At 52.3% G+C, this 16746-nt stretch overlaps 1 protein-coding gene across 9 annotated transcripts in view; it reads left to right on the plus strand.

Annotated features, from left to right (window-relative positions):
- Positions 1-14716, plus strand: part of PPFIA4 (PPFI scaffold protein A4) — a 166069-nt gene extending 151353 nt beyond the window's left edge. For all 9 annotated transcript variants that reach the window (XM_073320166.2, XM_073320174.2, XM_073320175.2 and 6 more), the window contains 5 exons: positions 694-869; positions 1350-1418; positions 6810-6987; positions 9503-9597; positions 13299-14716. In XM_073320166.2, coding sequence (XP_073176267.2) covers positions 694-869; positions 1350-1418; positions 6810-6987; positions 9503-9561 — 482 coding nt within the window. In that variant the 3' untranslated portion in view covers positions 9562-9597; positions 13299-14716. The remainder of the gene's footprint in view (positions 1-693; positions 870-1349; positions 1419-6809; positions 6988-9502; positions 9598-13298) is intronic.
- The last annotated feature ends 2030 nt before the right edge of the window (positions 14717-16746 follow it).

Genomic DNA, 16746 nt, shown 5'->3' on the forward strand with positions numbered 1-16746 from the left:
AGCAGACGGTCTCACCGCTGCCTCGTGATGCGAGACCCAAAGACACATACAATGTGTTGATCGTGTCTCTAGCAGAGGTAGATGGGGAGTAGAGAGGGGGAATTAAATGGGCAAGATGCAGAGAGACAGCGTCAGGGCAGCTCCTTCGGGGACCAGGATCTTGTGGGGGGAGATGGAGAGATGCAAGGAGCCTGTGGTATGTGCAATAGGATTGGCCAGCAGAACCTGCAGGGTGTGCACCCTCCTAGTATAAGTGTCTATTGCTTAGGTTCTCTCTTTATCTATCCTCCCTTATCGGGATAACAACAGTAAAGGTCCCAGGAGTAATCCACTCAATTTCCTTCCTGGTTTGGGTTTTTTTTGTAAACGTCAGTGAGAATACGATCACAGCACCTGAGCTGCTACTGGTCGACGGGCAGGAGGGATAGTGGCCCCAGGGCCAGGCCTAGCCAAACCCCTTCGTTTCGTCTGAGAAGACAGGTGATCAGCTTCCTCTGTAGCTCCTGGCAATGTGGCTACTCCAATAAGCTGTGAGGAAATATATATACCGGCAACACACTGTGTTCTGTCATATTGTCACCCTGCCACGGGGACAGGCAGGGATCAAGGCTCAGCAGGGATCAAGAGATTCCTGAAAATTGATCTAACTCAAGGTTTGGTATGTACTGACTGTCTGACCCTGCTGTCTTCCAGATGTTTTGGTCTGGACCAATGATCAGGTCATTCACTGGATCCAGTCCATTGGGCTTAGGGAGTATGCAAATAACCTCATCGAGAGTGGAGTCCATGGAGCACTCCTAGCTTTGGATGAAAATTTTGACCATAATAGTCTGGCACTTGTCCTACAAATACCCACGCAGAATACCCAGGTAAGGAGAACATTTCCACCATGGGCTTGCCAGAGATTATTGCATATTATCCGTCTGTCTATCTGTCTCCATTCTCTCATCCGCTTAAGTATTTCTAAGGCATCCATCTCCTTGGTGTCGAGGTGGTGGTGTGTACTCCTTGGGGTTTCACAGAACATGGAGAGAGAGTCATCCAAAATACTCTGCCTTGAAAATGCAATGGTTTTCCTCCTGACTGGACTCTGCCATTCCCATTGATACTGGAGGATTTGATATTGTTCTCACCGTGTCAAGGATCTGTTTTAGAGTAGCAAGATCCAGCCAGCCAGCTTCAGCTCTGTGTGTCACAAGGCAGCCCAGCAGCGTTTGGAGGGACCTGTCCTTTCCTCACAGCTGCTGCACTGGTAGTTGGATCTGTCCGAGCGCATGGCGATCCTATGTTAGTGTCAGTCATTCCCCAGGGACAGGGTGTTACTGTTACTCATTTGATCTTATTTTCAGGCACGGCAGGTGATGGAGAGAGAATTCAACAATCTGCTTGCCTTGGGCACGGACAGAAGGCTGGACGATGTGAGTACAAAGTACTATCTTGTGACTGAGTCGTGCTGGGTATTTGAAAAGATGAGGGTCCCTGCTGTAGGATGAGAAATAGACAACACGGCAGCGGGTTGGAGGGGAGACGACAGCTAGGTTGCCCTTGTAAGCATTGATTTTGTCACCCCCTACGGGAGAGGACTTCAATGCTCAAACCCCTGCACGGCCTGAACGACCTTGGTTACACTCTGGGGGGGTGTGCTGGTCGAGGAAATGGATATACAGAGCCATGGGCATGGATGGCTGCTCACAAGCAGCGGGGAGGATCCATTTCTGCCCTAGGAAAACCGGCATGTTTTGTAAGGTACCAAGGCTCTGGCGTTATTTCTGTAGGCACAGGTGTCAGCACCAGCCGCACCTTGGCTCTTCGCTTTGTTAAAGGCTCACCAATTAGCAAGTGTACAGGTTGTGGGGTCAGCCCTCTAGGGAAAGCGGGGGGAGCAGTAAGACTTGAATAATTTTAGCCTGTACTAGCCATAGCCCTGTGCTGTTGGGGACGGTCTGGCATTCAGGAATAGACTTGATGGAATCTAATGGGTCTTTTCAGCCTTCATTTTCTGTGGGCCAAATCCCAAGAGGCTGACTACGCTGGCTCTCCTCTGGTTTTAGAGCAGAATTAGCTTTAGTGTTATCTTTTACTGGCCATCTAAGGCTGGTAGGAGCCAGGTGGCTGCAGAAGCTGGCTAACAAGGGGCTCAGCTGTAAGTGTGTTTCTGATGTTCTGTAATTTGAAGAGGTTTCCACGCTGAGTCTGCCCGTTCGCTCCCTGACGTGTAACTTTGTACCTATTGTGAGTCACTGTCCCAGCTGGTTCATGTACCATGATCAGTGTATGATTCTGTCAATAAATACAAACTTGTGTTCAAAGAATGTGCAAGGTCTCTTTAAATGCTGCAGGTCTGGTGACGTTCTGGGGCAGCGGCAGTCGCTCTGAAGATCTCTCTAACATGCAAGGCAAAAACTGACACACATTTCTACTGGGGGTGGGAGGGGACCAAGAACTAGTTGGACGTCAGCGACACAGTGCTGGAGATTTTGTTTCCATCCTGTGCCCGGCGTCATGCAGCACCAGCTGCTCTCCAGGCCAGGCTGAGCGTTGTACTCGGACACAGGATGTCACCGTGCTACCAGTGCTGCCTGAATTCTCCGTGCTCGGGATGGGACCGGAGGCTGGTGACCGAGTGGGGCACTTTCCGAGTTCAGAAGTTTGAGCCATCAAGCCTCGTGGCGCGTGACGAAATCCCACCAAGTCTGTCAGCCACTCACTGCCTGCACGGTGTCCCTTTCTATCCGCCGGTAGGCTAGGGTGGTGCATCGTAACGCTTTGCACGTCCGCCAACGCGTTCGATTTTCAGGACGTTAATTACTGCTCATAACATTTGAGAGAGGCAGGTGGGTCACTGTCGTTATCACAGGCATGCAGCCCCTGGGTCTCTTTGCACTTTCTCTTTCTGTTCTTGGCAGTGAGGGCCAGATTTTCCAAAGATCTCAGCACCCAACATGCCCCCCTCCCCCTCCCGCCCCTTGCTGAGCCCTTCTGAAAATCTGACTGCTTATTTAGGTGCCTCAATGGGAGAGAGACTGTCCTAAAAATTTTGGTCTCGGCCTCCTCTGCTTTAATCAGTGATGAAAAAGCAAAGCAGCAGCTTTCAAGCAGTGGCTCAGGTGGAACCCAGAGACATCCAGTATGGACTGGCCTGATCAGCCTATCTGCTGCCTCAGGACAGGTGAGGATGTAGCTGGATGCGGAGTCTGTTTAAGAAAATCTCACAGTCTGCGAGAGCTGGCTGGTCCTGTGGGGTTGGCTCATCCTTGCATCTCGCTGCTTCCGTCAGGGTGTGTGCCCTGCATTGCAGTGAAGACAATTGAAAGCGCAGGAGTTCTTTGCCAGCGCGGCTCATCGAGCCAGCATTCACTGCAGAGATGTTACGGAATCCCGAACGGCAGCGGGGATGGGAACAGGCAATTGCAAATGGGAGGGAGGTGGCCGTGAGACTGTCTCCTCAAAGAGGTGACCTCCACCCCTTACGGAACAGCCTGAAAATGCCGATCTCTTGGTACACACCAATTGCCAGACGTTTCTCAGGCTCTTACTGAGGGAGCAGCCCTGCCGTGGCAAAGTGCTGCCCTTATGGGCAAGAGTTGGTACCATCTCCTTGTAGCAAACACTTGTATTTGGAGCAGCGCAGTTGTGTGAATTGGGCATATTCCCCCATGAGAACAATATATGTCCCCACTGGCTTTGGAAGGGATCTAGGCGGGTCTGTCCTTCCCACCAGCAGGGTGGTGGAGTTACAAGGTTCCTAGTAAATTACACAAAGTGGCTGCTTGTTCCCAAGAAACAGCTGGAACATATGGGGTATCCTGCTAGGGATGGGTCAGCTGGAAGTCTTCCTCCACAGAAAGTGAGCCGCGCCATGGCCGTGGCAGGAAGGGTACGGCACAGCAAGGACTGGGCGGCAGACTTGAGATATGATAGCCACAGTAGCAGCCCCAGCACCTCCACCACAGGCACCCTCAGTGATTATCCTCATTTATTATTTGTATTATGGTAGCGCCGAGGAGCCCCAGCCATGGGCCAGAACCCCACTGTGCTAGGCTGTACAGACACCCAACAGAAAGATAGCCCCTGCCCCACAGAGCTGACAGTCTAAGTAAGTCACAGCCATTTGGCACTGCACCTGTTTGACAGATGACTTCCCAGGTGACCAGGCTTAGCGGCAGCCCAGGGACAATGGGAAATCGTCTATGTATTTATGTAGATGGATATGGAATAAAAAAAGCAGCCATCCCTCCGCTCCGGGAAGATTTCTGGAGGCACAGATGGCCGTCGGGTGCTTAACTCTCAAAGTCAAGGGGAGTTAGGTGTCTAAATGCAATCTGTGCTTTTGAAAATCAGCCCTTCGGTGACCAGGATGTAACTTAAAACCCCAATATGAAAAGCCCACGCCATTATAAACGAACATCCACCGTTCTAGCCAGCGACCAGGCACACCGAGAGCTGGAACAAGCCTCTCTCTCCAGCAGCTCGCCGCCGCACTGGCCCCTCCATTTCACGTGCTCAGGAAAAGGCGCACGCTTCGGCACGCTCCGTCCCTGAAGCCGAGATTACAGTTAGCACCAAGACATGCAGGCCGGGATGGGAGCCCATGCTCAGGGGACTTGGTCCCTTCAGGGAACTCGCCTGGCCAGCCCTACCTTAGAAATGGGCATGGGCCTGTCTGGGCTTTGGGCCTCCACTACCCTGACAGACCAGAGCTGGGTCTGATTTAAGACCGTCAGGTCCCATGTTCTACCTCATTAAGCTGGGAAGGACAAGCCTTACCCGTATGCCAGGAAGCCCTCAAACAGTTTCTGTGGTGTCAGGGGCCTGAGCAGCCCCTCTGGAACCAGGTTCCTCAGCTTTCCCCACACAGCATCCTAAAGCCACCTACTTTTGCCTCATGCCATCCCCTTTCCCAGAGCCCTTTATACAAAAACCGGATAATAAGTGCAGGTCCCTCACTGCCAAGGCCAGTCTCTTTACTGAGTAGCTACAGTATGAAGTCATTGCTTAGCTTTGGACAAGCCTTTCGTGCGCCAGCGACCGCCAATGGGAGAGTGAATCAGAAGCGTGGAAGGGACCAACGTGACACAAACAAGTCAACAGGTGGTTACAAAAATTAAATTAGAGCCAGCCCCTGTGGAAAATTTCGGTTTTTCGGGGAAAATTTGAATACCGAAATATTTGGATTTGGAAATGCTGCAGTGCCCCATGGAGCGGAATGGAGACATGAGGCAACTCCACTGCAATTCCCATGAGGCACTGCGGCACCAGAGCCAAATAAAAATGTTTCCGTTTTCAGAGGAATTGTTTCAGTTTTGAGGCGTTGAGTTTTTCAGCTGAAATTCAGATGTTTCCACGGAGAGCAGACACTTGTTGCAAAAAAAACCAATCACCCAGTTTTTCATCAAAAAACGGTTTTGACGTCAAATTTTTGACCAGGCCTACATCTGTGCTATTTCAAGTTAATTAACTCTTAGTGGCAATCCCAGTGCAGGATGGACAAACCTCCTAGGGCAACGAGACCTGAGAGAAAAGAAGCCCCGGTATCTGGGTAGGTTCTTTGGACAGAAAGGGCCTTGTTGGCGTGGATGCCAGCTGCATAGACCTTTGCCCTTGCACGTTCTTTGTGCCCAGTGCCGCATGAGAGCGTGTGAATTCTGTGACACCCATCATTGTACAAGCACATCTGTACTCCCTGATGGAGGGAGATACATGCGAGGGGATGTGAGGGAATGATCACTGGGAGATAAGCCGCTGACTTCCAGACCTGGTTCAATTGTCTCTCTCTTGTCCATGGCGGTAGCTGCTTGGGAAAGTCAAACCCTCATGAGCTTATAGCGTTAGGACATGTCTACATGAGGAAATTGGCTGGCTAGAAGAGGTATTCTGGAATAGCGCCACATGTGGATTCTCTGTTTTGGAATAAAAGGGATTTTATTCCAGGATAATTACTCCACTATGGAAGTACATTAAATTAAACTGAATTAAGGGCTTGCCTACGTGGAAAATTAATTTTTAAAGTGGATTAGTTCAATCACACTAACCCCTATGTGGATGCTCTCATTCAGAATTAAAGTGACCTTAATTCTCTTTCATTTAATTCAGTTCCAAGGCCACTTTACTTCTGAATGAGAGTGTCCACAGAGAGGTTTAATGCCATTAACTAATGTACTTTTAAAAGTTAATTAGGATTCACTTTTCTGAGTGTCCCTGTTTGTGTAGGCAATCCCTAAAACCACTTTTATTCTGCGTGGGAGTGTCCACATGGGCTTGATCATGTTTAAATTCACATGTTTAATTAATCTGGAATAATTTTCCTTGTAGACAAACCTTTTGTTGTCCAGGAGTCATGGCTGGGCCGGGTTGGTGTCACACGCCGCCACGTGGCAGTTTGTGGCCCTTTCGTTCCGCGTGGCTGAGCCCACGGGGATGGTCGTTCACCTGCCCCATGAGGGGGCCATTCAGTTTGGGCTAGTGACAGGGAAGGGCCAGCCGGCCGGAGAACCTCCCAGGGGGCTGTGAATGGAGGATGCGGGGGAAGCGGGTGCCACTGACGGAAGGGCGGTGGCGTTACCTGAGCTGCATGGCTGAGCCCTCCCCGTCATCTCGTCCGTCCCCCCCCGCCGTGCCGCAGGGGTGTCTGAGTCCATCTCTGGTGCTGCAGGCAGTGTCTGATCCTCCCCCCCATACACACACACACTGTCCCACCGGCGTGCGTCACCCCGTTCACACACCGCCCCCCGCCAGCCCCGACTGGTGTGAGAGCCCGCTGTTCCCGGTGCTGTTGGCTGTGAAAGGCGTAACCAGCCGTTCCCTTGCAGGGTGAGGACAAGGCCTTCCGGCGAACCCCTTCCTGGAGAAAGCGCTTTCGCCCTCGAGATGTTCACAGCATCGACATGCTCAGCGGCTCGGCCGAGACGCTCCCCGCCGGATTCCGAGCCACCGCCTTGGTGCCCTTGCCACCCCCCTCAGCCCCGCTGAAGAAAATGCCACCAGAAGGTAGGACATGGGCCCTCCAGCCCCAGCTCCCCAGGGGCTTCTTTGCAGAGCAGACGCCTCTCAAACCAGCATCTGCTGTCCTGGGCGAGCAGTTAGCATCATGCTCTAGTGCCTGGTGAGCCAGAAGTCATTGCCCCAGTGATTCTCCAGGGTGAAAGCTGGCCTCCAAAATGGAAATCCAGCCTAAGGGAGTCTGAGAGGGGAGCTAGTCATAGTTGGGCTAAACTTGGAGACTAGGCTGAGATACAGAGAGAATAAATCCTTCAGATCCATGAGAAGTAGGAGGCCCTGGGGCCACGTCCGGGGGAAAAGGGGGCAATCAAGGAGGATGAGGAGATTGCAGAGAAGCGAAATGATGATTGCACATCTGCACCCACCATGGAGGGTGCTGGGGGAACACCTCCTAGGCAGTGAATGGGAGGCCGCGCAGTCTCTTCCCTGAGCACCTTAATGAAAGGGCAAAGTGGAGGTGAAACACCAAGCTCCCTAGCTGTCTGTCTGTCACCATAACATCAAAACATAAGTCACCAGGGCCAGACATCCCCAGGAAGCCTGGCTGAGCCACAGAGCTACAATCAAAGCTCTGACGTATCCATTAGCCCGGCTGCTGTCCAAGAGAGACAGAGGGGGACAGTGCGGCACCTCTCTGTATCCCATTTTCTGTTCACTCCACGTTGCTGCTATTTCTAGTTTTCAGTTCAGCGTCGACGTCCCTGCTGCTGACGCCCAGGTCCCGGGTGGCATCAGGGGCTATTTGCCGTAGGGCAGTAGCAGGTCCCACAGCATCAGCAGCGTTTCATTGATTCGTAGACACGAAGGTCAGAAAGGACCATTCTGATCATCCACTCTGAGCTCCCGCATCACACAGGCCAGAGAGCTTCCCCCCGGGATTCCAGCATCCAGCCCGTCCATTTCAGGTGACAGAACTGGGAGAGATGGCACCCAATCCCCAGGGCCCATCCTAACTCTGTTCTCTCCTCTGGATTGCGAAGCTGTGGTCAGCCGGAAGCTTAGAGCAGGCGAGCAATGATCCACTCTCCCCTGGTTACTCTTTGGGGATGGCTAGACTGCAATTGCGGACTGCCACTGCGGCTCCGGTGGACCTAGATGCGCGAGCATTGACCTAGCTAGCTCCAGAACCGGAAGCAGCAAAGCCGTGGCAGCGAGCACTTCGCGGCACGGAGCAGCTGGCCCATGCTGCAGCACTCCATCAAAGCTAGCTCGGGCGTGTCTGCTCGAGCTGCCGTCGTGTCCTGGGACTGAAGCCTGGACGTACGCTGAGCCCCGCCTCCCAAGCAGGGTGCCCCTGTTGCCATTCCCAGCTATTCCAAAATCGTGAGTCGGCCCCCTTCAGCCCCCCGAAAAGCAGGAGATTGGCCTAAAAAGTCACAAGGTTGATTTAAAAAAAAAAGAAAAGAAAAGAAAAAGAAAAGGCCATTGGGCTCGTTGCCTTTGACGTCTGGTTTCTGAGCCTTTGGGCTGCGCTCACACACCCGAGCAGAGGCGCCGAGTTTGTAATCTGCTGGGGGCGGGAGGGGTGTTCTGCCCGCTGGCCCCTTCCCTGCTCCACACCCCAATGTCCCGCCCTGCTTCTTCCCACCCCGGCCCCACCTGTTCCCGCCCCCGCCCCGCTTCTTCCACACCCAGTGCCGCCCCCTCCCCTGAACGTGCTGCACCCTCGCTCCTCCCCCCAGCACCTCCTGATGCCTCGAAACAGCTGCCTGTGGCAGGCGGGAGGCGCTGGGAGGGAGCGGGAGGCACTGATCGGCGGCTGCCAGTGGGTGCCAGTGGGAGAGGCGTTGATAGGGGGCTGCCAGTGAGTGCTCAGTATCCACCATTTTTTTCCCCATGGGTGCTCCAGCCCCGGTGCCTATACATCCAAGCATTTCTCCTCAACCACGTGGGCTAGAAACTTACTTAGGAGTCGCAGAGCCTCTTACCTAATCACGGGACTCCAGGAGTTGGGGCTTTCAGAAAACCACCTAGTAGTGGTAGACTCCGGATAAGATTGCGAGAGTTGGTGACACAGGAATGCACCCTGCAGGGGGAATAAAGCCCAAGAGAAGCATTCCTCAGGGCAGGCTTCACAAAGGAGAAAATGAGATGATGTCCCAAGAGGTAGAATAGTTCAAACATCCTGGGTCAGATTCAGAGAAGAGTCTACACAAGCACAGGGAAGGCTGAAGGGAATCTGAGCTGATGTAACATACTCCTTCCCCCCTCCAAGTAGGAGTTACACCAAATCAGTCTGCTTCTGGCCTCCCTGTGACATCGCCGGGGAACTTGCTCTCGTTGTGTGACAGCAATGCACGCACCCTACTGTACAGAACCAGCCACTCATTTAGGCTTATTAACTGAAATAATGCAGTCCTTTCAAGTCCAAACAACTAACTCCTGTCCCTTCCGAATAACAGCCCAGCTGGAGCCATGTCTGTGGGCAGCTGAGAGTTAATTCTGAGCTAGGCCCGGGCACCCCTAATCGCATGCTTTGTGTTTTACTCTGACCGGCTTGCAGTTGGTGCATCTGGGCCGCAAAGATTGGAGACCTCCACAGTTCGAACGTATTCCTGCTGAGGGTCATTCTCTAAGGGGAATCAGCCCAGACTGTGGGTAAGTTTAAGGAAGACCAAGGTACAGTAGCTGAAATGGCAATAATCCAAGCAGCCGCCAGGGGGTCTACTCGTCGAGCCCAAGGAAAGACCCAGTACAGCCTTCTACTGCTGGATTCCTCTCGCTGGCATGGCTATGCCTCTGTCCTCCTCTCCGCCTCTCTCCCCGGGAAGGAGCTCTGAGCCAGCTCACCTAGAGAGGTTCCAGAGGAGATGAGGTCATTAGCATATCAGCGGGGTTTCCTGATTTCCCCAGGACTTTCCTTTGGAGCTTCAGAAGTAAACAGCTTCTCATTGTTATTGCAGGGCTTAAAGACCCCGGTTGGGGATCCCTTGCTGCACTAGGCCCCGTAGATACAAATGCTGCAAAGGCAGCCCATGGCCCAGAGAGCTCGTAGTCTGGTATTCACAGAGGATAAGAGTGAAGACAAAGTGGGTGAGGAAATATCTTTCATTGGACCAGCTTCTGTTGGTGGAAGGGACAAGCTTTTGAGTGACACAGAGCTCATCTTCAGCTGTTGCTTCTGTTGCTAGCACCTTTTGGAGACCATCACTGTGACCTTCCCCAGGGTACGATCTGGGCTGTTGAACAGCTGTGTCCCCTTAACTCTCCAACCTGGGGTGCCTTTTACACGGCTTCGCTGTGAGAACCACCGCTCCTGGCCTGCTCTCAAATAGCCTCCAGCATGCAAAATCACTTCCAGCTGAATTATGTGAGTGTGGCTAGCCACTCCTGAATTGTATTGCAGAGTGACACCAGCAAATTCTTAGACCCAGACTTGTTCCCAGAAATGTGTGTCTTGTACTGCCCAGCTCTTTCCTTCTGGACAATACAAACCCATAGAAAGGCCACCATTTCATTAATAGAAAATGATATGAAATGATGTGATATGAAATGATGAAATGGAGGTTCCGAAACACTTCAATCCAAACACATGCTGGTTTAGATAAAACAATAAAACAAGCTTATCAAGTACAGAAAGATGGATTTTAAGTGATTACAAGTAATGAGGCATATTAGTCAGAGTTGGTTACAAAGAAATAAAAGGTAAACCACAAACTAATACCTACCTTGACAAGCTTAGTGAATTCAAAGCAAAAGGTTTTTCTCACCATTTGCTTACACCAGTCTGGCTGGATCTTTCAGCCAGCACTAGTTCCCCAGTTCAGTGATGTGTCCTTTGCCTTTCAAACGTTGTTGATGCCATGAGGGGAAAGAGGTAATTTGGGGCCTCTGTTCCTCATTTTTATATCTTTTTCTCTGCTCTGAGAATCCTCTCCAGCTGGGGTCAGACAACAACAAGTCTGTTCCTTTGCCAATTTTTGTAAATTTTTCACTCACACCCTTTTTCCTGCCAGGGAGTGGCCATTTAACGAGCTGATAGTCCATTTGATTATATTGGCACCTAGCAGAAGTGCAGGCTATCCTTTTGTCTCTGGGGAACTGGTCTGAGGCTGTTTCCCCAGATTTAGCACATGCCTTATACAGTAGAGTTTTATAACTTTACATACAATGTTGCTGCATATATTTTACCAGGACAATAATGTTCAGCAGATTATGAGTTTTCAAATGATGCCCTACAGGCATACTTTGTACAGAATTTATCCTAGACTTGTAAAAAGGGTGACTGTAAGAGTACAAACTGTCACAGCGTCACCAAGCACTGTCTCCTGCTCATTAGTGAGTTTGCATGTGGCAGGTTAGTGTCCTGACTTGGCCTCCCTTCGACACTCCTACCTAGCTAACTCCAGACCTGAGGAAGAGCTCAGTGAAGCGTGTCCCTTCTACCCACAGAAGTTGGTCCAAGAGAAAATATTCCCTCACCCTCCTTGTCCCAGTCTAGTGTTTGGACGGTATGCAGCAGGGAATGATGAGACAAGTGGGGAGGGCGCTGGCTAAGAGGAGGGACCAGTACCTCTGCAGTCGGTTTTAATGGGATGCTGCTTTCTGAACATTTAATTCTAACTAAGGATTCTCTTCTGATGTGTTGTGGATGGACGTAGAGATACAGCCCCACAGTGCTTGCAGAGACACGCCAATGTAATTGCAGGAAAGATGTTTCATAACCCTCTACGGCCTATCATCTGCTGATGTAAATCAGCTCCATGGCAATCAATGGTCTGTGCTGGTTTACCCCAGCCAAGTGTATGGCCCTGGACATCAAAGGAAGTCACTTTCCACCCTCGTCTTCATGGGGATTTGACAGAGTAACGCACAGGGTACGTCCCAGTGGTTGGAGCTTGAGCTTAGAGTCAGGACTGTCGGGCTCTGTCCCTGGCAATGTCTTTGCTGTGTGACTCAGGGCCGGTCACTTCGCCCGCTTGCACGGAGCACTGGCATCAACCCGCCGTGGAGCAGTTCTGTTCATCAGCACGTCCTCGCTCCAGAGCAGGTTAGCCTCAGTAAGACACTCCCCTGCTGCATGTGAATTCATTAATGAGCAGGTGACCGTGCTTTGCAGTGCTGGCCAGAAGGCTCTAGAACGGGCATGGTACGTGGAACTGGAGCACAGGGGCCTGGCGGGCCTGCAGCAGGGGGACGAGTACAGAGGGGGGCCGACACAGCTGACGTGAAGGACATGCAGCCTGGAGCCTGGGGAGGAGGATGTTCAGTGTGAGACTATGGAGGGCCATTGAGGGTGGCACAGAGCAACTAAGCCAGCGTTGGGCCTGCATCGGGTGCATTGGCCTCGGGGACCTGTCTGCCCCTGAGGCAATTACTCAAACCTGCATGTCTAGAGTGCACCCCATTCCCATTAACTCCCAGGTCGCTGCTCCCCTCTGCTCACTTGCTTGCTGGATTGGTCCAGGTGATCTTCACTGAGAGCTGGTGACTGGGGAGGGGCTGAGCAGGGGGCAAGGGCAGGCCCAGAGCTCTCCTCTTGGGGCTCATGGAGATGTGCTGCCAGTCACGAAGGGAATGGATCACAGGGGTCTTGCATTTGCCTGCATCACACCCTGTGAGAACATCGGACTCTCCCTGCTCCTGCTCCAGGTGCTGATCAATGCATTGTACAGCAGGGGCAGCTCTGGCTGATGGAAACACTGCGCCCCCTGAGAGGATGCTCCCATTGCCCTCCCAGCTGGTTGTTATTAGTTGTTACTATCTGTACTGCAGTGGTACCTACAGACCAGGGTCCTTCTGTGCTAGGGGCTGTCCAGAGACCTAGGCAGATCTGGTCCCTGCCCCCAGGGGACTGTCCCTAACAAGCCCAACCTTCTGGTGTTGCGCAAACAGCCGGCCTGGTCTCTGTCCTGGAGCTGCCTCCACCTCCTGATTTGGGAGGGCCCCACTGGAATGGAAAAAGTGCAGCCTAGTGGTGAGGGTGTTAGCCAGAGACCCAGGTTCAATTCCTGGCTCTGCCACAGATTCCCTGTGTGACCTTGGGCAAGTTACCTAGCCTCTCTGGGCCTCAGTCCCCGTCTGTGCAATGGAGCAAAAGCCCGGCCCTACCTCCCAGAAGAATGTGAGGGTAAAGATTGTACTACCCTTGTAAAGATTGCAAGGAACGCTTAGACCCTATGGCAATGGGGGCTATGGAAGTCCCTGAGATAGATAAGCCAGGGGGGTTGCTAACCCCCTGCCCTGCTCCACGGCAAGCCCCAGCTGCTCGAGCCCCTGGAGGAAGGCAAGTGGAAGCTGCTGCAGCTCAGTGTCACGTCCCCTCATGCTAACAGGGCTTCTCGCACTTTGTCTTGCAGCACATTCCCACTTCCTGTATGGCTACCTGCTGGCTGCCTTCCGGGACTAGGCCGGAATCCCAGACCACGTCTGCGCCTCTGCTCCAAAGACCAGACGCTACAGGCCACGTGGACCGAAAAGGACGCTCGCCGCCTCCCGCTTGTACACAACCCCACCCCCTCCCAGTCTCCTCTTGGGTCCCCCTAGGTCCCGGTAACCTCTGTGGCTTTGCAGCCATCCTCCCTCCTCACCTGCCTCACGGATACAGGCTCCTCTGAGAGCGGCACGGGGCACCTCTCTGCTGCAGGCGTGGTCAGCTGGCCGCGCTGTGTTTCCGTCCGAAAGGTCCGGCCCCATGTGCGGGGCGGAGACGCCTTGAGGCCGGCCTGCAAGATTTGTCCACTTTGTTTCTGTGTCTGTTTCGTTTTGCCGATATAGCTGAGGGCAGCCGCGCTGGCGTCTCCTCACCGCGGGCACCAGGGAGCCAAGGAGCCCTCTGCCAAGAGAACAAGAGGGAATCCCCCTTCTCTATAATACACGAGCCGTGGTGCCAGGCCTCACGGCTAGGAGCTTCTGCCAGGACAGCCCACGGGCTGGGGAAGACACCAGGCTTCAGCACCAAGCCACAGGGCTTATGGGCTGCTGCAGAGAGGGGGCTGCCCTCGGGGGCGGGGTGAGAGGGGTCTGTGCTGGTGCAGGGCGGGGGCTGCCCCTCACGGAGAGGTGAGCTTAGTGACTAGGCCGGGTTACGCAGTATTTTCGCGTGCCGTGTGTACACTGAGCAGTATCTGTGTGTGTGTGAACTGAGCTGATGCTGAGAGCACTCTGAGGATTCGAGGCACCAAACCGATCTGCAATGGGCAGTGAGGGGGAGGCCGGGAGCTGCCCCCACGCCTCCCTCTCCAGCCACATAGGCTCTAGAAGTGCACAGGACACATTAGACGTTCAAACAGCAGATGATCTCCCCACCCCTCCCTTTCCCGCTTGGTCACCCAGGAAATGACCACACCTGCCCCAGCCGTGGGTGCAGCGGGAGCTCCCACCACCCGCCCCTCTGAGGTTAGGTAGCAACTGGTGCAGGAGACTCTTGACTCTTTCCATTTCTTCCCTGTAGGGTAGGATCTCTTTGTCTCCTCATGCCACTTTTGCCTTGTGTGGCCCCTGTTTCTAGTGTGGTATTTATAGATGGCTGGAATGACCTATACTCATCATGTGTGTTTGGAAGTGCAATATCAGAGAGACTGTACAGTTGCAATGTCTTTTGGTGTATTACTTGCCTAATACAGTATTAAATATTTTTTTAATTTGAAGAGTAAGTGGCCCCTTTATATCAATACCCTGTTTCTTTGTCATATTATTGGTACTGCATGGATTCCAAGCCCTGAAAAGGGGTGGGGAAGGATGTGTGTGTGTTCCAATAAACAGGATTTTAAAGCAACACGTGGCTTGTGCTTTATTCTCCTCTGTATCCATGCCCATTGGAAGACCACCACAGCTCAGCCTTAACTTCACTGGGGGTCACTGAGAAGAGCCACTAGATGAAGTGGGCTGTAGCCCACGAAAGCTGATGCTCAAATAAATGGGTTCATCAATCAGGTGCCACAAGTCCTCCTGTTCTTTTTGCGGATACAGACTAACACGGCTGCCCCTCTGAAACCTAGATAAAGGTGATGGCTCTACCGCCATCAGTAGCTGTCTTCTGCCAACGGGAGGCTGATGAGCGTGTCCTGGAATGAAAACATCCCGGCTGGGCTCTTGGGCAGGTCCGGCCGAGAAAATCTGCCGTGCATGCACATGAAGAGCTCCCTTGCCCCTACTACGCCAGGGAAGGAGCAATGGCCTCAAGTTGCAGTGGGGAAAGTCTAGGTTGGATATTAGGAAAAACTTTTTCACTAGGAGGGTGGTGAAGCACTGGAATGGATTCCCTAGGGAGGTGGTGGAATCTCCAGCCTTAGAGGTTTTTAAGGTCAGGCTTGACAAAGCCCTGGCTGGGATGATTTAGTTGGGGTTGGTCCTGCTTTGAGCAGGAGGTTGGACTAGGTGACCTCCTGAGGTCCCTTCCAACCCTGATATTCTATGATTTTGCAGGATGCCTTCCCACCAACGCCTGTTCTTGAATCTCTGCCATGCTGATGCCACTCTTGGGAATCTACTCCCCAAAATGATTGGTCTTTGCTGCATAACGGGGCTCTCTGCTCCCCCATGGGACTTGGCACTTCAAAGCACCAGACTCAAACGTTAGCAAACCGAGAAATGCGGAGTTAAGCCTACCCACAAATCCCTGCAAAGAATATTAGGGTGGCAAGAACAAACAACCCATAAACTTGGAAATTTCACAGGGCTGTGGTCAGTACAGCTTCACACACAATTCATCCTCAACTGTGCCCCCTTTAGGGTGCCAACACCTTTCTGTATAGCCTCTTTGGGAGTGAACAATATTTGACTGACCTGCAGGAACCTAATTGTAGGAACACCCCCAATGCATTGTTAGCTTCTTTACTTGTGATTGTACAACTGGAAACGAACCAGAAAGGCAGCACAGTGTGACATGTCAACCAGCAGCAATTACTCCTCCTATTCATGCAGCTCAGAGGCCACAGTGAAGGACTGGATGAGCAGGAGTCTTGATTTGGTATTGTAGAGAAACCAAGAAAAAGGACATTTTTGTTAGGGAAAGGCCCGAAGTTCCTGTGGTGTCCCTCCGGGGGCAAAGCTGAGGTTGTGTTGTGTGCGAAGTAGCATCTTAACGCTTCATTTCCAAGTTGTCAGGTTCTCATGCTGTTGAGCCCCAAGGGAAAGAATGAGAGGGTTCAGAAGAGCGCGACAAGACCGATTCCTAGCCAGGAACGCGTTTATCCGAGAGACTGTTAAGAGGTGATTTGATCATGTTCCAAAAGTACCTATGGGGGGAGAAGATTTCTGATACTAGACAACTCTTTAAAATAGCAGACAAAGCTTGTTTATGCCACGGCTCTGTGGTTGGAAGTTGAAGCTAGATAAATTCAGGATAGAAATAAGGTGCAACTTTTTAGCAGTGAGGGTAATTAACTGTTGGAACAACTTCTGGTGGCTTTCCTACTGTGCAAATGCTTTGCTCTTGCTCAGACACTAACTATTGGTCTCCAAGCAGGAATCGCCGGGTGAAATGCCCTGGCCTGTGTTATGCAGGGGGTCAGACCAGAGGATCACAAAGATCTGTTCTGACCTTAAAAATCTATGAATCTTTTAATTGGAGCACATGATGCATCTGGAGCTTCCTGCGCCGGCCAGTGTCTAGCACAAGGTGCTGCGGAGTGGGAGATCCCCATTTAAAGGGACAGGGGGGCTTGCACGGCTAGGGAGGCAGGACATTCTCTCCTGTTCCTCTGCAGGTAGAAGGGGCATTCATCCCCCTTCCACCACAGGGAACCTGGCATTCTTGGAGCTAAGGTGGATGAGGACAGGCAGATCAAAGGAGAGGTGTGGTCC

Source organism: Lepidochelys kempii, chromosome 21, assembly GCF_965140285.1.
Source record: "Lepidochelys kempii isolate rLepKem1 chromosome 21, rLepKem1.hap1, whole genome shotgun sequence".
NCBI lineage: Eukaryota > Metazoa > Chordata > Testudines > Cheloniidae > Lepidochelys > Lepidochelys kempii.